We start from the raw sequence: 26,836 nt of genomic DNA on the forward strand, positions 1-26,836 counted from the left end.
GACTCACAATCTAAGATTTTTTTTTGTACTTGGGGCAATGGAGTGTTAAGTGACTTGCCCAAGGTCACCAGGAGCTGCAGTGGCAATTGAATCCAGGTTGCCAGGATCAAAGTCCACTGCACTAACCATTAGGCTACTCCTCTACTCAAAATTATTCAGCTTGGTGTGTGTGTGTATGGGGGTGGGGGCATAGGGGCCAACTTTTCAAAATGATTGGGGGTGCTGAAATTTTCTTTTTTTAACAGGTGGTGCATTCCCCCCTCCCCCATCTCCTCTGAGTTCCAGGAACCCCCTCCCTCTCCTCCGAGTTCCAGGCCCCCCTCTCCTCCGGGTTCCAGGCCCCCTCCCTCTCTTCTGGGTTCCAGGCCCCCTCCCCTTCTCCCCTCCGGGTTCCATGCCCCTCCCTCTCCTCCATGTTCCAGGCCCCTCTCCTCCGAGTGCCAGGACCCCCTCCCCTTCCTCTCCTCCAAGTGCCAGGCCTGACACCAGCCTGACCTCTTCTCCCACAACAGTCCACTGCTCACTTTCCTGCCGCCCAGAATTTAAAACTCATCTTTCTTACCTCAGGTCCCGGCGGCAGCAGTGAAAGGCGAGCAGGTTCGGCGCTTCAGCCATCCCTTCTCTCTCAGCTCTGGTCCCGCTCTCATTTCTTGTTTCCGCAAGGGCAGGACCAGAGCTGAGAGAGAAGGGAAGGCTGAAGCGCCGAGCCTGCTCGCTTTTCACTGCAGCCTGCTGGGATCCGAGGTAAGAAAAATGAGTTTTAAACTTCCGGCGGGTTAAAATATTGGAGGTGCTCGAGCACCCACAGCACCCATGGAGTTGGCGCCTATGGGGGGGCATGTTGTACTGATGGGATTTGAAACAGTAATCCCAGAAAGGCAAGACAAGTGCTCTAACCACTCTGCCACTTCAGGAGGTGTTGGGTAGAAGATCGGAGCATGCATTGCAGTAGATATGTAATGAGGTGCTCAAAAAGGAAAGATGGAGGGGCATAATCGAACAGAAACGCCTATCTCCATGGGCGTTTATCTCCGAGAACGGGTCCGTGAAGGGGCGGACCGAATCGTATTTTCGAAAAAACATGGACGTTTATCTTTTTTTTTGAGCTGGGCGTTTTTGTTTTTCAGCGATAATGGAAACCGAAAACGCCCAGCACAAAAACGAATAACTCCAAGACATTTATTCGTGGGAGGGGCCAGGATTCGTACTGCACCGGTCCACCTCACATGCCAGGACACCAACCGGGCACCCTAGGAGGCACTTTTACAAAAAAAAAAAAAAAAGGTAAAACAGCTCCCAGGTGCATAGCACCCTTCCCTTGGGTGTTGAGCCCCCCAAATCCCCCTCAAAACCCACTGCCCAGAAGTCTACACCATTACTATAGCCCTAAGGGGTGAAGGGGGGCACCTACACGTGGGTACAGTGGGTTTGGGGGGCGGTTTGGAGGGCTCCCATTTACCAGCACAAGTGTAACAGGTGGGGGGGGGGGGATGAGCCTGGGTCCACCTGCCTGAAGTCCACTGCTCCAGTGACCTGCATACTGCTGCCAGGGAGGTGGGTATGACATTTGAGGGTGAACATAAAAAGTTGTGAAACGGCATATTTTGTGGTGGGAGGGGGTTTGTGACCACTGGGGGAGTCAGGGGAGGTCATCCCCGATTCCCTCCAGTGGTCATCTGGTCATTTAGGGCACTTTTTGGGGCCTTATTCGTGGAAAAACAGGGTCCAGGAAAAGTGCCCTAAATTCTCGCTAAAACCACATATTTTTGTTCCATTATCGGCGAAAGGCGCCCATCTCTGATCGGCAGATAACCACGCCCCAGTTCCGCCTTCACCACGCCTTCGACACGCCCCCATCAACTTTGTCCGCATCCGCGACGGAGTGCAGTTGAAAACGTCCAAATTCGGCTTTCGATTATACCGCTTTATTCGTTTTTGTGAGATAAACGTCTATCTCCCGATTTGGGTCACAATATAGGCGTTTTTCTATTTCGATTATAAGCAGGATAGTGTCCCAGAATGTAGGACTTAATGAATAGGAATTAAATACGTGTAAAAAATTCAAAATACAACTGGGAGGCAATGCTCAGAGTATAGAAGAGGAGTAATATGATCTCCTTTTATTAAACAGAAGTTTGATAGCGGTATTTTGAACCAGGTGTAGTCTCCTAATTTGTGAAAATAATAAGCTGTGATAGAGAGAGCTGCAATAGTCAATCTGAGGAATCACAACAGCAACCATGTTTTGAAGGGGTGAACAAACATGTGGATAGAGGTGAGCTGGTTGATATTGTGTATCTGGATTTTCAAAAGGCATATGACAAAATACCTCATGATAAACTCCAGAGGAAATTGGAGAGTCATGGGATAGGAGGTAGTGTTCTTTTGTGGATTAAAAACTGGTTAAAGGATAGAAAACAGAGAGTAGGGTTAAATGGTCAGTATTCTCAATGGAGAAGGGTAGTTAGTGGGGTTCCCCAGGGGTCTGTGCTGGGACCGCTGCTTTTTAACATATTTATAAATAACCTAGAGATGGGAGTAACTAGTGAGGTAATTACATTTGCTGATGACACAAAGTTATTCAAAGTTGTTAAATTTATTTATTTGCTACATTTGTATCCCACATTTTCCCACCTATTTGCAGGCTCATTGTGGTAAATAACAAATACAAAGTGATGTTATGATAGAATAAGGTTCACAAGAGCATTGTGAAAATTTACAAGAGGACCTTACGAGACTGGGAGACTGGGCATCCAAAAGGCAGATGATGTTTAATGTGAGCAGGCGCAAAATGATGCATGTGAGAAAGAGGAATCCAAATTATAGCTATGTCATGCAAAGTTCCACATTAGGAGTCACTAGTGGTGTACCAAGGGGGGGGGGGGGGGCGGGGGGGGCGGTCCACCCCGGGTGCATGCCGCTGGGGGGGTGCTGCGCGCCTGTCGGCTCTTCGTTTTCATGCTCCCTTTGCCCCGGAACAGGTTACTTCCTGTTCCGGGGCAGAGGGAGCATGAAAACGAAGAGCCGGTAGGCGCGCGGCACCCCCCCCAGCGGCGTGCACCCGGGGGGGGGGCTTTCGCCGGGGGATCGGGGGTTCTTTCGCCAGGGGAGCGTCGTGCTGTTCCGGGGGGGGGGGGGGGGGGGCGCTGCACCCGGTGGGCGGGGCGCATCGGCGATCCGCCCCGGGTGTCAGCCCCACTAGGAATGCCACTGGGAGTCACCGACCAAGAAAGGGATCTAGGCGTTATCGTTGATGATATTTTGAAACCCCCTGCTTAGTGTGCGTCGGTGGCTAAGAAAGCAAGTAGAATGTTAGGTGTTATTAGGAAAGGAATGGAAAACAAAAATAAGGACATTATAATGCCTTTGTATCGCTCCATAGTGTGACTGCACCTTGAATATTGTGTGCATTTCTGGTCACTGCATCTCAAAAAAGATATAGTGGAATTAGAAAAGGTACAGAGAAGGGTAATGAAAATGATAAAGGGAATGGGACAACTTCCCTATGAGGAAAGACTAAAGTGGCTAGGGCTCTTCAGCTTGGAGAAAAGATGGTTGAGAGGAGATATGATACAGGTCTATAAAATAAAGAGTAGAATGGAATCGGTAGACGTGAATTGCTTGTTTACTCTTTCCAAAAATAGTAGGACTAGGGGGCACGCAATGAAGCTACAAAGTAATAAATTTAAAACAATTCAGAGAAAGTATTTCTTCACTCACTGTGTAATTAAACTCTGGAATTCGTTGCCAGAGAATATAGTAAAAGCAGTTAGATTAGCGGGGTTTAAAAAAAAAGGTTTGGCTAGCTTACTAAAAGAAAAGTCATTATTAAAATGGACTTGGGGAAAATCCACTGCTTATTTCTAGGATAAGCAGCATAAAATGTGTTGTACTCTTTTGGGATCTTGCCATGTACTTGGATAGGCCACTGTTGGAAACAAGAAGCTGGGTTTGATGGACCTTCGGTCTGTCTCAGTATGGCAATACTTATGCACTTATGTAATTTTGATGAGATATCAGCCATAACAGTTCATGGGCAGGTAAAGGTTTGCAATCACTGTTTGGTTGGGCTTGGATAAAGCCAAGTAGTCGTATTTCTTTTTAAGAGACCTGTGGTTTGAACTTTACTTTGGAACTGTTGAACAGTATTTTGAAGAATGAGCGAAAGGCAGGACTCCTGCAGGTACCAAATACCCCGAGTTGGGTTTTAAACATCTGTGGAAACATTAATGGTGAACTGAGCACAGGGAGGACTTATACAGAATGGGTTAAGTCAGATATATTTTCTGTATTGCTTTATTTAGTATTGTTTTAATTTTCTGTATGTTTATGTTTATTAAGTATTTAATAACCCACCAAATCTGAAACCAGGCCAAGGTGACTTACAATAAAATTAATCAACAAATGTGGAAAAGAACAACATTTAAAAATAGGACAGATTAAGCAATCATACAACAACCATACCAGGACCTTCATCCCCTAACTCCTATCCCTAACTATTGAGGTATTGCAGACCCACGGGCATCAGAGGTAACCAAAATCATTTGGGAACCAAATGCTTGTTCTAAAAAATGAGCCTTTAAAAGGGCCTTAAATTTAGGGAAAGATATTTCAGACCTAAGATAGAGGGGCAAACTGTTCCAAAGGAAAGGTGATAAAAAGTAATAGGCTGAGCCATGAGTGGATTTGTAGTGAGTGTTTCTCGGTGATGGAAGGACTAGCCGATGTGAGTCAAGGGATTGGAATGAACCAGAGGGAGTATAAGGAATTGTAACAGAAGAAAGCTATAATGAAAAACCAAAATGTAAAGCCTTGTGTGTAAGTTATAGAACCTTGAACCAGCATCTGAAGTGGATAGGCAACCAATGTAACTGAAAGAGAAGTGGGGAACATTGTTCCAACGATTTGCATTACACAAGAAACAGGCAGCAGAATTATGAAGTGTTTGGAGGCAGTGAAGAAGGCCAACAAACATGGAAAAGCAAGTGGCAAAGGTATAAATACAGGGAGAAATGCAAAGAGTTACTTCAGCAACTATTCATGGCTCAAAACGTGACACGGAAATGGTCAAAGAAAAAATAACATATCTTAAGTTGAGACACTGATAATTGTTGTGCAAGATAATGTACTATGGACAAGAGAGTTTGCAACAAGTATAGAAAAAAAAAAAGCAGACAACATATTTTGTAGCACTGAATTAGAAATGGTTGCACATCTCCATGATTATACACACTGATGTCCAAAGGCATCATAAGTTAGTACAGCTTGTTGGAAACTACATAAATATTATAGTACTGCTGTGTTAGAAAAACATTGTAATCAGGAGAAATTCTCAGTTTCATCATACCTGATAATCTAAAGGTTGTAAATCAGTGCAACAAAGTAGTGGCCAGAGCTAGAAGGGAAAAAAAGAGGTTAGAAGGAGAAATATTTCAAGGTGGGAAAAAAAAGAGTAAGTAATGCTTTTGGTCTGATCTCATCTACAGTACTGTGTCTAGCTCTACAGGCAGTATCTCAAAAAGGGATTTAGACAAAGTAGAGGGACCTGGCATGGCCACTGTTAAAAACAGGATACTGGGCTAGATGGACCATTGGTCTGACCCAATATTGCTACTTTTATGTCCTTATGGAATTTATGGAAAGACTACCAAAATGGCTCAGATTCTGCACAATAGGCTATATGAAGCGAGATTAAGGGGCAGAGTTATCAAGGTGCTGTAAAACTTGTGCTTTCACTGCAGCTTGGTTTACCATGGAGTCACCAACCGTTCAGGTTAGTCACTGTTGTGGTCTATGCATAACACCGCTTCTGAGAAACCTTGCAAGCAGTGTTAGGCCACCATCACAGGAGCATCAGGATCTAAAGCCCTCCCCCACCCCAAGCACAAACCTGCTTCTGAGTTCCTCTCCCAATTCAAGCCCCTCCAAACCAGAAGCCCTCCCCCAGCTTTAAGGCCTTCCCAAAGATATGGTACCCCCAACAGAGAGTCTCCCCCCCCTACACACACTAGAAGACCTTCCCCAAGTCATAGCACTCCTCCCATCTGTAAGGCCTCCCATGTTCTACTACTACTAGTAATCATTTCTATAGTGCTGCTAGACTTACACAGAACTGTACACATTATATGCAGGTACTTCCTCTTTCCCTTGTGGACTCACAATGTAAGTTATTTTTGTACCTGGGGCAATGGAGGGTTAAGTGACTTGCCTAGGGTCACGAGGAGCTGCAGCAGGAATTGAACCCAGTTCCTCAGGATCTCATTCCACTGCGCAAACCATTAGGCTATTCCTCCCCAAATGTCCCCCATGTCCTACCTTTCAAACTCCTTGCTCCCTAATGGGGTCAGGCAGGAGTGATACTCAGTTATTCCTGCCCTTGCCTGGTTCAATATGGTACCAGTGACCCCAAGCAGTATTCTCATGGTACTACTGCTAGAGGTCATGGTTTTGTATAAATGCAAAGAAACCCTTATTCAAGGGTGAGACTACCCCTAGGGGGTCGTTGGTGCCATTTTGAACCTGAAACTGGCAAGGGCAGCAGTGACTGAGGATTGCTTCTGCCTGACCCCACTAGGAAGAGTATTTTGAAATGCAGGCCCAGGGGGGCCTTCTGGAAGGTGGGGGGGGGGGAGGTAATATTCAGATGGGGGACCTTTCAGTAGGGGGTGCAATGACTTGGGGGGGCTTTAATTAGGAGGGGGCCTCAGGAGAGGGGTTGTGCTTGAGGAGTTACTCAGGGGAGGCACCTCAAAGTCACATTGTCTGGCCCCTTTAAGATGTGGCCTGTAATCATCAATCCACGGCTTTGCAGCCTGAACCTCCTGAGATGGTAAAATAACCTCTGCTTTTGGCTGGGGTTATTTTTCTCGCTGTAACACAGCTTACAGTGTGCAACCAGTGTTCATTGCAAGCTGCATTAAATCATTTATATACTAATGAGCTGCTTTACAATGCATGTTTTGCATTGTATTAGTATGTATCTCGCAGTGATGCACTTCTGCATCTTAACCTGCTTTATTAGCATGTATTAAGGGGCAAATAACACAGGTTAGTGCCCCAATTCAGCTTGATAACTACCCTCTTTTAAAGACCTGAATATGGATAGTGTGGGAGGGATATGATACAGACATTTGGATACCTTCATAATATAAATAATGCATTAGAAAAAAAATTAGTGGAAAGATTTATTTGAAAAAAAGGTTACGATCTGAGCAGAATATTTCTTTATAAAAATTAGCCTTCCAGTGGATACCAAAACAGTATCAGAATTTAAGACAGAATTACATAAGTACAGAGAATAGTTAATTATAAGTAGTAGAGATGAAACTAGAAACCAACTGAGGTCTATGGCAGGAGCATTGAGAAGCTAAATGTCATTCCAACTGGCTAAAGTTGGGGAGTTCCCATCTGATGTCACAGAAGGGCTGGGGTTGGGGTGCAGAGTTAACCTCTTATGATGTGGTCAGCTTTCTGATCTCTTTCCCTTCGTACGTCTCTGTTTAGGAAATGGCAAAGCAGATATAGAGCAGAACAAATAGGCCCTACCTACTTAGCCGTCATGATTTTTTATCCTAGTTTCCTGTAGAAAAACAAGAATTTTAAGGAAGTCAGATCTGTATGATAGTGTGCATAAATGAGTTCCACTAATAACTTTTGAACTCATTGCTGCAGTTCTCCGGGTCTTGCTGCATCTGAGTAAGTGGAACTGATATTTCAGCCACCGTGCTGTGGCTTTCTTCAGGGTAATTTAAAATTGTGACCAATGAACTTTGCCTCCAAAATTCATATTGGTGACCAATGGACTTTTCTGCCTCAGTTTCCTGCCAAAATCTTCTTCCTTCCTACCTCAAACTTCAGCCAATCAGGTTTGTGAAGCCACTATATATAAAGGCAAACTGCAGACCCCATAGCATACCCTGAAGAAAGCCACAGCATGATGGCTGAAACGTCGGTTCCACTTACTCAGATGCGGCAAGACCTGAACAATTGCAACAATCACGATGCCAGCCACAGAAGCCTAAGAGAACAATTTTTGAACTGCTCATCCCACTTCTTTCAAATTCCTGCCATAGATAGTAGACCACCCAGTGGACTTTAACTCATACTTTTCATGTTACCCCCCAATACTTCCCACATACAGAATTGCTATATTCTTTTTACCTCAGATTCCTAGAAGAAAACTGACCAGTTCCATTTTGTTTAGTTCTAATGCCAGGATGGTTAAAACTCATTGTGATAATAATGTAGAACATATGGTAGAACATAAGTAAGGGATGATATGGCATCACTTACTGCTCTACTGCAGGAAGTAGCCATTTTGTAGCACAGTGATGTCATCAGCTTTGAATATTAGAGAGGGGAGACATATTATGTTCCTCATAGATCTGCTGAGGCCAAAAGGAACCCTTTTTTCATGTAAGTTAGATGTCAAGAACTAATCTGAAATTTATTTGGTCTATTCTGGTTTGGGGTAATTATTTCTTTTGTGATGGTCAGCTATGAGGAGAAAACATCACTGACCATGGTTAGTTATGTTGCAAAGGAGGTTATTCCTACATGCTGAAGAATAAGATGCAGCACAATTTCTGAATCATCAGAACTTTATGTAGTGTTTATTCATTTTCATCTTGAGATAGGGAGTCAGTAGCATAGGAGCCGTGGCTCCTATGGTCAGTAGCATCTACTCTAAGAAAGGATCAGTATCCCTGAAACAGAACAGGGCCATCTGGTGGCACTTACAGTACATTGCACCTTCAATATAATAGGTTTTGATATTTGGCTGTTGTATATGCAACAAGTGATAGAAAGACATCATAACTTTCGGTAGTTGACTCCGAAAGAAGGTATGATGAACCCTGGCTGTACCAATACCAGACGTAGAGTGCACTACAGCTTATGATTGTAGAGTTAACAGTCAACTAATGTCAAAAATGTAACTGGCTAGGGTTAACCCATTGCTTGAGCATACTTTTAAAAGTGTAACTAATATTTGTTGAGCTGGCTTCTATCCCGTTTGATCATTTCCACATGAGATACCTGTCTCAAGTATTTGTTATCAACCGACTTGCCGAACACCATTACGGTACTATGTAAGCCACATTGAGCCTGCAAATAGGTGGGAAAATGTGGGGTACAAATGTAATAAATAAATAAATAATGACAGACTTCCTATAGTTAGTACCTGTAGGTCACTGATAACAAGGTTTGAAAAATAGTAATCTAAGTCATACCTTTTTAAGGGGTCCTTTTATAAAAGTGCGCTAATAGATTTAGCGCGCACTAATGATTAGCATGTGCTAAATGATAAGATGACTATTATATTCCTATAGGCATCTTATCATTTACTGCATGCTAATTGTTAGCATGCACTAGGGGCCCCTTTTACTAAGCCACGTAGGTGCCTATGCGTGCCCAACGTGCACCAAATTGGAGTTACTGCCCGGTTACCGCGTGACCCTTGTGGTAATTTCAATTTTGGCATGCACCCACTATGCGTGCCTGGAAAATATTTTTTATTTTCTGGCATGCGTAGTGGACCCACGCCAAGTGGCATCTGTCATTACCACCCAAATTCTTTACTGCTAGGTCTTCAGCAAAAAAAAAAAGAGGCATTTTTTTGCAGGCATGCTGAACAATGGATCTGCGCGTGCCCAAAACCCATGCCTACACTACCGCAAATCATTTTTCAGCGTGCCTTTGTAAAAGGACCCCTAACTCTGTTAGCGCACCTTAGTAAAAGGAGTCCTAAATGTGACTATCTCTGGGAAAAGGTGACTAAAGTCTCAGGTCCAAAATGTTGAGACTGGCCAAATTTTTTTGCTGTCATGGTCCATAAGGAGTCTGAGAAAGTTACAAGTTTAAACTTCTGTAACTCTTTAATTTTTTCAAATAAAAGGATGGGATTTGGGCTATTGTATTACAAAGTGGAGGAGTACTGCAGAAGGAAGGGATCCTCAGGAGCTTAGCCTAGAATGGGTGGCAGAGCTGGTGGTTGGGAGGCGGGGCCAGTGCTGGGCAGACTTATACGGTCTGTGCCGGGGCTGGTGGTTGGGCGGCGGGGATAGTGCTGGGCAGACTTATACGGTCTGTGCCAGAGCTGGTGGTGGGAGGCGGGCCTGGTAGTTGGGAGGTGAGGATAGTGCTGGGCAGACTTATACAGTCTGTGCCAGAGCTGGTGGTGGGAGGCAGGGTTGGTGGTTGGGAGGCGGGGATAGGGCTGGCCAGACCTATACGGTCTGTGCCTTGAAGAGGACAGTACAAATAAAAAAGTAGCACATATGAATTTATCTTCTTGGGCAGACTGGATGGACCGTGCAGGTCTTTTTCTGCCGTCATCTACTATGTTACTATATGAGTAGCCTAGTGTTTAGAGCCCAGCTTTGCTATCCAGATGTGGCTGGTTCAAATCTCACTGCTGCTCCTTGTGATCTTGGGCAAGTCACTTAACACTCTATCGCCTCCCATACAAAATTAGATTGTGAGCCTGCCAGGGAAATGGTGAGCAAAATCCAAATAAATTGATCTAATAGAAGTCATTAAAACCACAATTTTTGTTTCTGATGACTTTAGTCGCCTTTTCCCAGAGCTGGTCACAAATAAGAATAAGAGAAGTTGAAATCTAGGGCAGGTCAGAGCATCAAGGATTTTTGAAACTGTCTTGGTGTTGGTTGGCATCGAGAATTTTGAAAATTGCTGTTGTCATGACCATATGTAAATTTATATACCATGGAAGGAAACTAGATATTATGACACGTTCATGCATCTCCTTCTCTGTTTTTTTAATTCTTCCTTTTTTTTTTTCATTCAGGTTAAAAACTTGTTGGATATGAGTGTTTTAGCCTTCATTCCCACCATTATCATTGGAATAATGGGAGGCCTTCTGGGAGCTCTATTTGTATCCTTAAACATAAAGATTAATGCATTGCGAGGAAGGATCTTTGATGCAATTGAGAGGGAATCCATCAGGAAAATTAGCAAACTCCTAGAAGCTCTACTGGTTCTGGTAAGCAAACAATGGAGTTGCAAGACACTACCTGGATTCAAGGTTAAGGGGCCTTTTTACCAAGCTGTGGTAAAAGCGGGAAAGGGAAATGGGACTTGATATACTGCCTTTCTGTGGTTTTTGCACCTACATTCAAAGCGATTTATGGAGGGTTAAGTGACTTGCCCAGAGTCACAAGGAACTGTAGTGGGAATTGAACCCAGTTCCCCAGAATCAAAGTCCGCTGCACGAACCACTAGGCTACTCCTCCACTAGCAGCAGTCCATGTAGAAGCCTGCCCTTGCAGATCAGCAATGCGGCTGCACAGGCTTCTGTTTCTGTGAGTCTGACGTCCTGTATGTGCAGGATATCAGACTCACAGAAACAGAAGCCTGCACGGCTGATCTGCAAGGGCAGGCTTCTACATGCAATGTTGCTAGTGGAATAGCAACATTCCATGTAAAATCTCAAATAGTAGCAACAGAATCTCAATAGTAGCAACATTCCATCTAGAATCTACAAATAGTTTCAACATTCCATGTAGAATCTCAAATAGGGAAAGAGAAATGGGACTTGATATACCGCCTTTCTGAGGTTTTTTTGCAACTACATACAAAGCAGTTTACATAGTATATTCAGGTACTTATTTGTACCAGGGGCAATGGAGGGTTAAGTGACTTGCCCAGAGTCACAAGGAACTGTAGTGGGAATTGAACTCAGTTCCCCAGGATCAAAGTCCACTGCACTAACCACTAGGCTACTCTGGGGCATAGGCATGTGGATTTGCCACACCCTGAGGCTCCCTTTTACCACAGAGGGTAAAAGGCTTTAAATAAAAAAGGAAATGGCCAAGCGGTAAGTTAAAAACTTGCCGTGTGGCCATTTCCTGGGGTAGCCCTTACTGCCGCCTATTTAGGAGGCAGTAAGGGCTCCCGCGCTAACCCAGCAGTAATTGGGCAGCATGCGGCGCAGCCCGATTACTGCCCTGGAGCTAAAAAGCTAAAAATATTTTTCTAGGGTTGGAAATGGCACACAGTGGGGGGCAGGAACTACCGCTGGGTTCCTGCGGTAGTCTGATGAGAGTGCCGAATTGGCATGTGGCAAGCCAGCAGTAGGCTTGCTGTGCCTTTGTAAAAGGGCCCCTAAATTATTAGCTGCTGTTTTCAACTCAGGATCTAATTTAGTAGTTCAGAGAGTGAGTGCTAGGTAAGTAGAAAAAAAATATTGATGTTACAACTTGACTCTTTTATGCCATAATTTGTCACTTAATAGGGATCTGCATGGCCAAAAAGGTTTGGTTTGTGCGTTTAAAAAAAAAACTTTGTTCATGAATGAAGGTGTATTAAAAAAAACATACCAAAATGAAAAGTAAAATAAAAAAAATGAATCTGTGGGTATTTTAATGTTTTTATGTGTGCTTGTATGAGTGCAAGAACTTAATAATGTGAGCAATTGACTGTATGCACATGAATTCATAGGTGTATGCACATACAAGCAATTTGCACACACATTAAATTTTTAGGCCCACAAAAGAACCAAACGCACCCTCAGAAATGCCCACCTCTATTACCTATGGTATCTGAGTAGAGTCTTCGTGATGCTTTATGTAATAGTAATGCCAAATAAAAAAATCTAGGAATTTTATAGAAATACATATACTTAAGAACATAAGTATTGCCATACTGGGACAGACTGAAGGTCCATCAAGCCCAGCATCCTGTTTCCAACAGTGGTCAATCCAGGTTTCAAGTACCTGGCAAAATCCCAAAACAGTACAATACATTTTATGCTGATTATCCTAGAAATAAGCAGTGGATTTTCCCCAAGTCCATTTTAATAATGACTTATGGACTTTTCTTTTAGGAAGCTAGCCAAACCTTTTATAAACCCTGCTAAGCTAACTGCTTTCACTATATTCTTTGGCAACAAATTCCAGAGTTTAATTACATTTTGAGTGAAGAAATATTTTCTCTAATTCATTTTAAATTTACTACTTTGTAGCTTCATTGAGTGTCCCCCTAGTCCTAGTATTTTTGGAAGGAGTAAACAAGCGATTCACATCTACCTGTACCACTCCACTCATTATTTTATAGACCTGTATCATATCTCCCCTCAGCCATCTTTTCTCCAAGCTGAAGAGCCGTAGCCACTTTAGCCTTTCCTCATAGGGACGCTGTCCACCCCCTTTATAATTTTCATTGCCCTTCTCTGTACCTTTTCTAATTCCACTATATCTTTTTTGAGATGCGGTGACCAGAATTGCACACATTATTCAAGGTGTAGTCGCACCATGGAGTGATAAAAAGGTATTATAACATCCTCATTTTTCTTTTCCACTTTTTTTCTAATAATACCTAACATTTTATTTGATTTCTTAGCCGCCGCTGCACACTGAGCCAGTGGCGTACCAAGGGGGGGCGGTGGGAGCGGTCCGCCCCTGGTGCACGCCACTGGGGGGGGGGGTGCCATGGCGCGCGCCTGTCAGCTGAGTTCGCTGACTTTGCTAACTTCGCTGCAGCTCCTTCTGCCCCGGAACAGGTTAGTTCCTGTTCCGGCCGGGGCAGAGGGAGCTGCAGCGAAGTTAGCGAAGTCAGCGAACTCAGCTGACAGGTGCGCGCCGCAGCACCCCCCCAGCGGCATGCACCCGGGGGGGTATCATTTTGCTGGGGGGGGGGCCCGCGCTGCACCCGGGGGGGGGGGGGGCGCATCGGTGCTCCGCCCCAGGTGTCATGCCCGCTAGGATCGCCACTGCACTGAGCAGAGGGTTTCAAAGTATAATCAGCGATGACAACTAGATCATTTCCTAGTTGGTGACTCCTAGTGTGGAACCTTGCATTATGTAGCTATAGTTTGGGTTCCTCTGTCCCACATGCATCACTTGCACTTGCTAACACTAAACATCATCTGCCATTTGGATGCCCAGTCTCCCAGACTCGTAAGGTCTTCTTGTAATTTTTCACAATTCTCTTGCGATTTAATAACTTTTTTGTCATCAGCAAATTTAATTACTTCACTAGTTACTCCCATCCCTAGATCATTTATAATATATTAAAAAGCAGCAGTCCCAGCACAGACCCCTGGGGAACACACTATCAGGCTTATTTTCGAAAGAGAAGGACGCCCATCTTGCGACACAAATCAGACGATGGGCGTCCTTCTCACAGGGTCGCCCAAATTGGCATAACTAAAAGCTGATTTTGGGCATCCCCAACTGTTTTCCATCACGGGGATGACCAAAGTTCACGGGGGTACGTCGGAGGCGTAGCGAAGGCATGACTTGATCGTGCCTAACACATGGGCATCCTCGACTCATAATGAAAAAAAAGGGACGTCCCTGATGAGCACTTGGACGACTTTACCTGGTCTTGTTTTTCTTAAGACCAAGGCACAAAAAGGTGCCCGAACTGACCAGATGACCACTGGAGGGAATCAGAGATGACCTCCTGTTACTCCCCCAGTGGTCACTAACCTCCTCCCACCCTCAAAAAACATCTTTAAAATTATTTTGTGCCAGCCTCTATGCCAGCCTCAAATGTCATACTCTGGTCCATCGCAGCAGTATGCAGGTCCCTGGAGCAGTTTTAGTGGGTGCAGTGCACTTCAGGCAGGCGGACCCAGGCCCACCCCCTACCTGTTACACCTGTGGTGGTAAATGTGAGCCCTCCAAAACCCACCAGAAACCCACTGTACCCACATCTAGGTGCCCCCCTTCACCCGTACGTGCGATGGTAGTGGTGTACAGTTGTGGGTAGTGGGTTTTGGGGGGGCTCAGCACACAAGGTAAGGGAGCTATGTACCTGGGAGCAATTTATGAAGTCCACTGCAGTGCCCCCTAGGGTGCCCAGTTGGTGTCCTGGCTTGTCAGGGGGACCAGTGCACTACGAATGCTGGCTTCTCCCACGACCAAAGGGCTTGGATTTGGTCGTTTCTGAGATGGGCGTCCTTGGTTTCCATTATCACCAAAAATCAGAAACGACCAAGTCTAGGGACGACCATCTCTAAGGACGACCTAAATTTCAAGATTTGGGCGTCCCCGACCGTATTATCGAAAAGAAAGATGGACGCCCATCTTGTTTCGATAATACGGGTTTCCCTGCACCTTCACCGGGACATTTTGCGAGGACCTCCTCAGCAAAGCTTGGGTGTCCCTTTCGATTATGCCCCTCCACCTGTCCTTCTCCATTGAGAATACTGACCATTTAACCCTACTTTCTGTTTTCTATCTTTTAACCAGTTTTTAATCCACAGTAGAACACTACCTCCTATCCCAAGAATCTCCATATTCCTCTGGAGTGTTTCATGAAGTACTTTGTTAGATGCATTTTGAAAATCCAGACACACAATATGGACTGGCTCACCTTTATCCACATGTTTGTTCACCCCTTCAAAGAAATGTAATAGATTGGTGAGGCAAGATTTCCATTCACTAAATCCATGTTGGCTTTGTCTCATTAATCCATGCTTTTGAATATGCTCTGTAATTTTGTTCTTTATAATAGTCTGTACCATTTTGCCTGGCACTGATGTCAGGTTCACTAGTCTATAATTTCCCAGATCACCTGTGGAACCTTTTTAAAAACTTGGCATTACATTGGCCACCCTCCAATCTTCCGGTACTATGCTTGATTTTAAAGATAAATTGTATATTACTAATAATAGTTCTTCAAGTTCATTTTTCAGTTCTATCAGAACTCTGGGATGAATACCATCTGGTCCAGGCGATTTGCTACTCTTCAGTTTGTCAAATTGTGCCATTACATGTTCCAGGTTTATAGAGATTTCATTCAGTTTCTCTGACTCGTCAGCTTTGAATACCTTTTCTGGCACTGGTACCTCTCCTAAATCTTCCTTGGTGAAGACCGAAGCAAAAAAAAAAAACAGTATGAATCCGAGCACTAGGCCATAGCCGTGTTTGCACCGCTGCCAGCTTCCTTCCTCCTCCCTCTTCCTGTTTTGGAGATGGAGGAGGAAGGGAGTCGGTTTTATGTTGTTTTTTTCTTTTGCCGCTGCAAGGGTCGGAGAGGAGGAACGCAAGTGAGATGCCAAGCCACAGGGCATTTGGACGCCGACGCTTCCAGGAGGGGACTTGAGTCACCCCAGTCCAAATTTTGGGAGTCAGTTGTTAAAGTTTAACAACCGGCTGCCAAAATTCTTAAATAACATATCAAATGGCTCTGGCGAGCCAGTGTGAGCTGGCTTCAGCACACCACTGCTGATATCAAATCTGATTATATTATGATAACTGTTATCAAGCGGCTCCAGCACCATTACCTCCTGCTCCAGATCATGCGCTCCACTAAGTGATTTCATCAAGGAATTTTACCTCCCTAGCATGCTCTGATGTTACATTTAACCAATCAATATTGGGGTAATTGAAATCACCCATTATTATCGTGTTGCCCAGTTTGTTAGCCTCCCTAATTTCTGATAACATTTCTACATCCATCTGTTCATCCTGGCCAGGTGGATGGTAGTAAACTCCTATCACTATCCTTTTCCCCCAAGATGTGTTATGTTTCCTTCAGAATTTTCAATCTGTTTGATTCAAGGCCCTCCTTAATGTACAATACTACCCCTCTACCAATTCAATCCACTCTATCACTACGATATAATTTGTACCCTGGTATGACAGTGTCCCTCTGGTTATCATCTTTCCACCAGGTCTCAGAGATGCCTATTATATCTAATTTTTCATTTAGTGAAATATATTCTAACTCTCCCATTTTATTTCTTAAGCTTCTGGCATTCGCATATACACATTTCAAACTATGTTTGTTGTTCCTGTTTACATCTTGCTCAGCAGTTGACAGTGTTAATTTGCAATCTTTTGTCTGCTTTTTATTTAAAGACACCAGGAGGGGCATAATCGAACAGAAACGCCTATCTCCATGGGCGTTTATCTCCGAGAACGGGTCCGTGAAGGGGCGGACCGAATCGTATTTTCAAAAAAACATGGACGTTTATCTTTTTTTGAGCTGGGCGTTTTTGTTTTTCAGCGATAATGGAAACCGAAAACGCCCAGCTCAAAAACGAATAACTCCAAGACATTTATTCGTGGGAGGGGCCAGGATTCGTACTGCACCGGTCCACCTCACATGCCAGGACACCAACCGGGCACCCTAGGGGGCACTTTTACAAAAAAAAAAAAAAAAGGTAAAACAGCTCCCACGTGCATAGCACCCTTCCCTTGGGTGTTGAGCCCCCAAAATCCCCCTCAAAACCCACTGCCCACAAGTCTACACCATTACTATAGCCCTAAGGGGTGAAGGGGGGCACCTACACGTGGGTACAGTGGGTTTGGGGGGCGGTTTGGAGGGCTCCTATTTACCAGCACAAGTGTAATAGGTGGGGGGGGGGGGGGGGGGGGGATGAGCCTGGGTCCACCTGCCTGAAGTCCACTGCTCCAGTGACCTGCATACTGCTGCCAGGGAGGTGGGTATGACCTTTGAGGGTGAAAATAAAAAGTTGTGAAACGGCATATTTTGTGGTGGGAGGGGGTTCATGACCACTGGGGGAGTCAGGGGAGGTCATCCCCGATTCCCTCCAGTGGTCATCTGGTCATTTAGGGCACTTTTTGGGGCCTTATTCGTGGAAAAACAGGGTCCAGGAAAAGTGCCCTAAATTCTCGCTAAAAACGCATATTTTTTTTCCATTATCGGCGAAAGGCGCCCATCTCTGATCGGCAGATAACCACGCCCCAGTTCCGCCTTCACCACGCCTTCGACACGTCCCCATCAACGTTGTCCGCATCCGCGACGGAGTGCAGTTGAAAACGTCCAAATTCGGCTTTTGATTATACCGCGTTATTCGTTTTTGGGAGATAAACGTCCATCTCCCGATTTAGGTCGGAACTTGGGCGTTTTTCTCATTCGATTATAAGCAGGCAGGTCTACTATGGTCTCTATTGCAACCTCACTATTAGGATACCCTATCTTCCCTGATTTGGTGATACCTTTGAAAGATACCTTGTTCCGAACCATGTGCTTTTGAATGACTGACAACCTTCCCCCAGGTTCTAGTTTAAAAGATGCTCTATCTCCTTTTTATTTGCCGATGCCTGCAGCCTGGTCCCACCCTGGTTAAGGTGGAGCCATTCATTCCCAAGAATGTTGCCCAGTTCCTTACAAATCTAAAACCCTCCTCCCTGTACCATCGCCTCATCCATGCATTGAGACACTGGAACTCTGCCTGTCTCTTGGGCCCTGCACGTGGAACAGGGAGCACTTCAGAAAATACTACCCTAGAGGTTCTGGATTTGAGCTTCGACCTAAGAGCCTAAATTTGGCTTCTAGAACCTCTCTCCCACATTTTCCTTTGTCATTGGTACTCACATGTACCAAGATAGCTGTCTTCTCCCCAGCACTGTCTAAAATCCTATCTAGGAGATGCATGAGGTCTGCCACCTTCGCACAGACAATCCTCATGTCCATTAGCCACCCAGTTATCTACATGCCTAATAATTGAATCACCAACTACAACAGCCGTCCTAACTCTTTCCTCCTGGGAAGAAGCTCCTGGAGACACATCCCCTGGTGTGCTGGTCCTGGGTATAGGATTACTTCCAGCTGCACCAGGGTGATGCTGTCCTTTTAGAAGACCTCCCTCCTCCGTGGTCTTCATCATAAAGGCCAAGATGCACTAAAGCCTCGTTAAAACCCTTTCCTTACCGATTCCCTTATCGAATCGGTAAGGAATGGGCATGCATCAAGGAATAGGAATTCAAATGAGCTGCTCATTGTAGCTCACTTGCATTCTCTATTCCATCGTTAAACAGTTGGCCAGTCGGCCAGTCGAGCATGCGCAGAGCAGCCAAGCATTATGCTGGCTGCTCTGCGCATGCCAAGGAGGTACCTTCTGGACGTCCTTCATTATATATATATAAAAAAAGACGAGCTGTGCCTATGGACGTCCTTTATAGGCGTCCTTCACTATATATTAAAAAAAAAAAACAAGCTGTGCCTATGGACGTCCTTCGCCTCCCCCCGAGATTGTCGACGCTCCCTCCTTCCCCCTGCATTGAAATGACAGCTTCCTGCAGCCCCGGCCTCCCCACCATCCTCCGCACCCCCGAGGCACCGCCCCTGCCGCCCCCTGAGGTCGTCACTGCCGCCGCTCCTCCCCTCCACCCCCCCTCCTGTCTGCCACCAGGCCGGGCCCTCACAGCGCCTCTCACCTCTGTGTGAAGGTGCTGCAGCAAGCAACAGCTGATCGCTACCGTTCGGACTTCCCTCCTTTCCTCCCTGGCCCGCCTTCGTCTGACGTAAGTTCCTTACGTAAGTTACTTATGTCAGACGAGGGCGGGCCAGGGAGAAAAGGAGGGAAATCTGAAGGGAAGCGATCAGCTGTTGCCTGCTGCAGCGCCTTCACATGGAGGTGAGAGGCACTGTGAGGGCCCGGCCCGGAGGCAGACGGAGGGGGCGGGTGGAGGAGGGAGTGACGGCGGTGATGACCTCTGGGGGGGTGGCGGGGGTGGTGCCTCGTGGGTGCGGAGGATGGCAGGGGGGCCGGGGCTGCGGTAAGTTGTCATTTCAATGCAGGGGGGAGCTTCGGCAATCTCAGGGGGTGGGCGAAGGATGTCCATAAAGGACGCCCATAGGCACAGCTCGTCTTTTTTTTAATATATAGTGAAGCACGTCCATAAAGGACGTCCCTGACGAGCACTTTTTTCCCCGATTTTTTTTGTAACATTTATAGACGTTTTTCAATCCCGCGCAGCCCCAACGACAGGTACAGACCTCTCGTTAGATTTTCCAGCATTAAGGCAATCGGAAAAGGTTAGTGCATCTCATTACAATAGGGTTTTCTACACAATTGGCTCATCTGCATTCTGTTTTCGTTAGCTGCTACCGTCGTCGAAAAATGGCTCGGAGAAGTCTTTAGTGCATGCCAGGGTTTACTACCTGCTTCTTAATGGCTCGTTAAGTTTTTTGCATCTAGCCCAAAGTGTTTAGGAACAGACTTAAAGATCTCAATATGTATACTTTGGAAGAAAGGCGGGAGAGGGGAGATATGATAGAGACGTTTAAATACCTACTTGGCATAAATGTACAGGGGAAGAGGCTCTTTTAATTGAAAGTGGGGAAAATAACAAGTAACATCTAAAACTCACCCTTTTGTGAAACTATAAAAATTGGAGGGATCAACGGCTATCACAATAAACTGCAAATTAAGGGGCCCTTTTACTAAGTGGCAGTAAGCACTGTTTGCTTACAGCGCACTAAAAAGCACTACCGCGGGACAAGCTCAAGCATCCCATGGAAGTTCTGGGATTGGCCCATGCTACCCATGTGCTGAAAACTAGGTTTTGTTTTTTAGTGCAGGGGCATGTTTGGAGACGGAGAGTATGCATACTCTGCATTAATCAGATAACGTGGGTAAATTATTACACGCTACCGAATTAGCTCTGGGTTAGCGTGTGAGCCCTTACCACTTAGTAAATAGGTGGTGGTAAGGGCTCACACACTATTGGACACACATTATTTGGGAAATTAGCATGTGGCCATCAATGGGGAAATAGAAATTGTGACCATTTTACAGCCATGCTAAAAATGGCCTTAGCATACGGGAAAACCCTGTGCTACTGATTTCGCAGGCCATTTTGTAGCACAACTTAGTAAAATGTCCCCTAAGTATGAAAGAGAGAGCACTTTCAGTTAAAGGGACTGCCTATACCACAGTCTCCAGAGCCAACCTATAGGATTTGCTGACCAAGTTGGCTACTCATATAATGCTCCATACCATCTTTTGTCCTCACTCCATGGTGCCCAAGTGAATTTAAATAAATGTAACAATAACTCAGTTGATCCCTCTATATGTAATTACAGTTACAATGTCCATTCTAATGTGAGCTAGGCATAAAAATCAGTGAAAAAAAAATCATAGTTTCATATAAATGTGTTTTGGTCAAATAATTCAAAAACACCAATCACTTATCTTGGGTTCCTGGAGCATGAAGAGTTGCCCAACCAAGTACACTGTTTCGCTACAAAAGATGATGTGGAACATTTTACGTGTAGCTGACTTGGTTGGCAGAATCATATATGTTGGCTCTGGAGACCGTGATATAAGCAGCCCCTGTAACTGAAAGTCCTCTCTCTTTCACACTTAATTTGCATTTTATTGTGGTATATTGATTAATAGATATTTAAGAAATAATGGGCCTGATATTCAGCCCATGGGCTGAGTTAAGACAGGATATTCAATGCCTAGCCATGACTGGTTCTGGTATTGAATATCTGGGTAAGTGAGGTCACCCAGAAGTTAACCGGGCACTGGCGCATATTCAGACCAGTTCCCTGTTAACTTGACAGAAAACATTAGGACAGTGTTTTTAGCCACTTACTTATCCGGTTAGTGAACTGAATATTGTCACTAACCAGTTAAGTAGCAGCTCTACCCAAAGCCTGCCCCCGGTCTGCCCCTAACCAACTGGTTTGCACATGCCCCTGCCCGGTTAAACCCTTTTGGATATTGACCCCAATGCTTTCTTTGGGTTTTCTCATGTGCCAACATCTATAAAATACCTGCTGTTTTTTGTACAGGGACCTTAAATTGCTTTATGTCAATATATATAAATGATATGTTCTTTTTAATACCACAAAGTCGGATGTGCTCATTTTTTTGCAAATTGCCTCCAACACTGGAAGTGGGTTGGCATTTTTACAAATTAATTTAATTCTTTACCTCTTACCTAAGTGTTTACATGTGTAGAGACAAAGTCTTCATTGTGAGAACTCAGTAAAAAAAAAATCTATGCCTGAAGGATCATAACATGGACTTTCCTATTGTTTTTCTGAGTCTGCCTGAAAAACAGATATGTAGGCTTACAAATTTTGTAGAATGTGGCAGTTAAATTAATTTGGGGAAGAAACTGGGTTGTCTGAGTCACGCAATACTTGATAAAATCATGTTGGCTCCCTGTAAGATCTAGGATTGTTTTCAAACTTTTTAACTTTTTGCTTTTAAGATTTTATGTGGTTTGGCATCTAATTATATGAATTATTTTCTATATTTTCTACAATGTTGTATTCCATCTCATCAGCTTTGATCAGAAAATGAGATTCAATTATCCCTTCCTGGGTTTTTCTATTAGATTGGAAAGTAAAAGAAGTTGAGCAACTCTAGGTAGTGGACCATTATTTTGGAATTCTTTGCCATGGGCAGTAAGAGAGATTACCTCTTACGAAAGGTTTAGACAAGCTCTAAAGATCTGGCTGTTTTTTCTCTTTTATTTTCAAACTTTATTTTTAATAAAAATTTCACAGATTCAAACCAAGTATTCACTTGTACAGAAAAGTAACATTAATAAGAAGAAAAGCAAAGATTAACTTTGACAACAAAGATAAGAAAATTCTCCAGTCCTCCAAGTTGGGAGATCCAATTTTGAAAATGCTAAGAAAACAAAAATATTAATACAATTACAGCAAAAGCAGTTGACCTAAGGCTCTAAACCAAAATATATTACTTATTGAGCTTCCATGGCAGGCGGAATTGGCGATAAAATTCTGTCCCCTACCTACATAGCTCCCTTAGTGTATATAAAGGTAGACAATTGCCAAAGTATCAAAGAAAACTTATTTGTGAGACCTGTATTTAATGACGGAATTATGAGGAAACTTAAAAAAAAAAAATAAAGCTCCCATCTGAATAACTGCAGGTCTTAACAACAGGAAGTCTCCTTCTTTGTGTTTCTCTGGAAACATCTGGAAACGTATCAAATGTTCATTAGCAGATACTGAAAGCAAATGAGGAAAACTAATAATTATGAGATTATTGTTTTTAGCTAAATTTTCCAAAGATTCTATTTGGCTGTAAAAAAAAGTGTTATCCTTAATTACCAAAGTTTCTAGCTGGAGACAATTGGCTCCAAGCAGAGCCAACTCCATTTCATTCTTAATGACTCTTGTCAATATCTTTCAATGCAATACTCATCATTGAATTTTGTAGTGTTAAAGTCTTACGGAGATTTAATACAGCTTGCCAGATTTCTTCCAACATGAAAACTTCAGGTCTAGGCAAATCGAAAGTAGGAGAAATTCCTGCCATACTAGCAGCACTGAGGAAAAAAATGATGCAATGCATACTATCCAAGGGAAGAAAGGAGGAGGGAACACCAGACTGCGTCTGCTCCCCCGATAGCCAAATACCTCCAACAGATTCACGCCTTCCAGTTGAGACCTATGCTGCACCTGACACTTCGGGTGCGGTGTTGCTGACTCTCCCCAGAACTGGGCGGTAGCAGCTACTCCAGACTCCACCGGTACAGAAGGGCACAAATTTGGAGCTTCCATGAGTGGCTGTGGAGGACAAATTCTCTGCTCCTGGCTTAAAGAATGATATGCCCTGGAGGTTTCACTCGGTCCTCCTGCTATGGATTAACCATCAGCAGGCTTTCTACAGAGTTACTCTCCCCTGTGCCAGAATGTTGCACAAAATAGTCCATAGTGGACCTAGCTGGCAAGGTACGGGGTTCAGATGGAAAACCTCTCACCTTGCCTTTCCTGTTGACCATAGTTGAACTATGATGAAAGCTCAGAAAGTCAATGTTTGAATGACCGAACCTAATGCACCAAAATGATTTATTAGTAATTGATTTTATAGCACTGGATAATTTTTGAATATGATGTTATGGTGTGAATCATGTTTGAATGATTTTTAAATTATGTCATCTGCCTTGAACTTGATGAGTAAAGCAGACTACAAATTCCCATGTTACATTAAATTAAATATAATATATATTCAGCCTGAGAAGGTCAGCATTTTTTAAAATTCTAACCGTTGACGGCTAAATCAGCCCCCAGTATTCGGTACTGGGCCATGTCCAGGCACTGACACTGAACATTAGGGCTAAATGTGGGCAGGCTGGGTGACGGAGCTTATGTGGGCCCAGACAATATTCAGCCGGAGCAGAGTTATGCAGGTGCCAGCGCTGAATATTGGGCAGCACCCTCGTAACTATTTTTTCTTGCTACAACCCTCCCGATTCTCTTCTCGGCCTCTCTAATACCCCCCTTCCTCCTACCCCCGGCCATAATGCCCTAAGTCCAGCCCCACCCCTGATATCTAGGAAGGCCTCCCCGGGCCTACCTGTCTCCCTTGTGGTCCAGTAGAGGTCTTTATGGGCAGGAGCGCAGCCCCTTTGCGGCTTCATTTCAAAACGCCTGCTGCAACCTCTTGTGGAAGCTCATGGTTCAACACAAAGTAGTGCGAGCTGCCTGCTTAAATCTCTTTGAAAATCAGCCAACCAATGTCTATCATATTCACCTTGGCCCTCGTTTTACAAGCCTGATTTGCATTTGATACATGCATGAACTGGCATAAATCTTGCATAAATGTCTTCCCATTTTATAAAGCCAGGATATGCACGTATCAAAGACAGGTGCATATAATTGGAAAAGGGGTTGTGGTCTGGGCATGTTTTGGGTGGAAAAAAGAGTGTGGCAAGCTCATAGACATTTATTCCCCGTTTCAGAAGGTGACTAAAAGTCTATGTCCTAAATGATGGACATCGGGAGTTACACCTGCTACCAAGAATGTTTAGGATTTGGGAAACAGCTGCTATTGAGCAGCATTTCACTGGAGAGATTGGGAGGATCGCCCCTTTAATCCCCAAATAGTTTTTGTTCTGATACAGTACTATATTTGCAGCTGGTGTTAGTCTTTATCCTCCGGATTCTATATATTGTGCCGAGATTTCCACGTGGAAATCAAAGCGTATTCCATAACAATGTGTATAACCTTAATTGGTTAACAAGCCAGTCAGTGCTGATAATTGCCAATTAACAAGCAATTATTGACACTAATTGGCATGTAATATTGTAAGCCACATTGAGTCTGCAAATAGGTGGGAAAATGTGGGATACAAATGCAACAAATAAATAAATAAATAAATAAATAAATAAAATTAATTAGAATTTATGTGCAGAACTGTTTAGGCATATTCTATAATGTGCTGCATGTAAATTCTAAGTCACATTGTTGAAAAGGGGGTGTGGCCATGAGCAATAGGTGGGTTGTGGGCGTTTCTAAAATCTATGTACGTTGTCATAGAATACACCCAGTCTGCATCTAATCTAGACGTCGGTATTTACACCATGTTTTACTTGGCGTAACTGCCTGCAACTAAATTTAGTCATGCATTCGGGCATTTGGCTTAAACGAGTGCCCAAACAGCAAACCAAAATCGAATTATTTATCGCAAAGTGCTGATACTCATTATGGGCGGGGTCACGACATATGACTCCACCCCTACGATAGCCACACCCCTTACACCAGCCATGGTGCATATAAACAGACATCATTGAAAATATTATACTAGTATAGGAGAAAAAAATAACATGATTTTCTTCCATTATAAATCATTTCTGTAAGCTGTTACAGCTCCAGTATACCCAGTGCAAATTAAGACAGCAGATATAAATTCTCCAATTCGACATATTCCAAACACTAAAATGAAAATAAAATGATTTTTCCTACCTTTGTTGTCTGGTGATTTTGTTTTTCTATCCATATTGGTTCTAGTCGCTGATTCTGCTGCTCTCTATCTGTTCTCTTAACTCCGTTTCCAGGGCTTCCTTTCCATTGATTTCTTTACTTTTCTCCTTTCTTCTTCATTTCTTTCCCTCCATCCATGTCCAGCAACCCTCCTCTCCCCTCCAGCCACAAATGTCCAGCAACCCTCCTCTCCCCTCCAGCCACAAATGTTCAGCCACCCTTCTCTCCCCCCTGCCCTCCCTTCCAGCACCTGGCAGCACCCAGCACCAGGCCTCCCTCCCACCCAGCACCCACCATCAGGCTTCCCTCTCACCCAGCACCCACCATCAGGCCTCCCTCCCACCCAGAACCCACCATCAGGCCTCCCTCCCACCCAGCACCCACCATCAGGCAGGCTTCCCTCCCACCCAGCACCCACCATTAGGCTGGCTTCCCTCCCACCCAGCACCTACCATCAGGCTGGCTTCCCTCCCACCCAGAACCCACCATCAGGCCTCCCTTCCACCCAGCACCCACCATCAGGCAGGCCTCCCTCCCACCCAGCACCCACCATCAGGCCTCCCTCCCACCCAGCACTCACCATCAGGTCTCCCTTCCACTCAGCACCCACCATCAGGTCTCCGTCCCTCCCAGCACACAGCAGCAGCAGCAGGCCTCCCTCCCACCCAGCAGCACACAGACAGCACCAGGCCAGCCTCCCGCCCTCCCTTCAACCCAACGAGCAACAGGCCGCCCGCCCATCCTCCCTCCCTCCCTCCCTCCCAGCACCAGGAACCCCCCTCCTCCTAAAATTTAAAAAGCGTATCTCCTCGGTCGGGGTTAAGGCGGCGTGCGTCGGTAGCGGCAGCAAAGCGCGTGTGCTTCGCTCGACGCGCCTTCGGCCTTCCCTGTCTCTCAAGCTCTGGTCCCGCCCATAGGAGGAGGGGGGTTCCTGGTGCTGGGAGGGAGGGAGGGAGGGCAGGTGGCCTGTTGCTCGTTGGGTTGGAGGGAGGGCGGGAGGAAGGCCGAACTGGGAGGGAGAGTGGGCGGACCAGTGATGGCGACGGCGCGCGTGCCAAGGGAGAGGGCTCTGCATGCCCTCTCTGGCACGTGTGCCATAGGTTCGCCATCACTGCTATAAACCATACAGAAATTTAGTCTTATTCTATAAAGTACACCTAAATTGAGGTGTACGTTATAGAATACGCATAGGCAAATTTTATTTCAGCGCCAAATCTTTAGGCGTGATACATAGAATCTAGTCCTTTGTGTGTGAGACTAGCAAGTTAGTTGCTTCTTCCATTAAAGGCTTAGGAGAAGAGACAAAGCTTTTGCTTGCATCTAGAAGTAGAGATAGTCTTGTGTTGAATGAAGCTTTTCAGG

At 44.8% G+C, this 26,836-nt stretch overlaps 1 protein-coding gene across 2 annotated transcripts in view; it reads left to right on the plus strand.

Moving 5' to 3' along the window:
* LOC115477376 (chloride channel protein C-like) overlaps positions 1 to 26,836 on the plus strand; it is a 284,847-nt gene that overhangs the window by 82,593 nt on the left and 175,418 nt on the right. For both annotated transcript variants that reach the window (XM_030214217.1, XM_030214225.1), the window contains exon 7: positions 10,808 to 11,002. In XM_030214217.1, coding sequence (XP_030070077.1) covers positions 10,808 to 11,002 — 195 coding nt within the window. The remainder of the gene's footprint in view (positions 1 to 10,807; positions 11,003 to 26,836) is intronic.

This window comes from Microcaecilia unicolor, chromosome 1 (genome assembly GCF_901765095.1).
Source record: "Microcaecilia unicolor chromosome 1, aMicUni1.1, whole genome shotgun sequence".
NCBI lineage: Eukaryota > Metazoa > Chordata > Amphibia > Gymnophiona > Siphonopidae > Microcaecilia > Microcaecilia unicolor.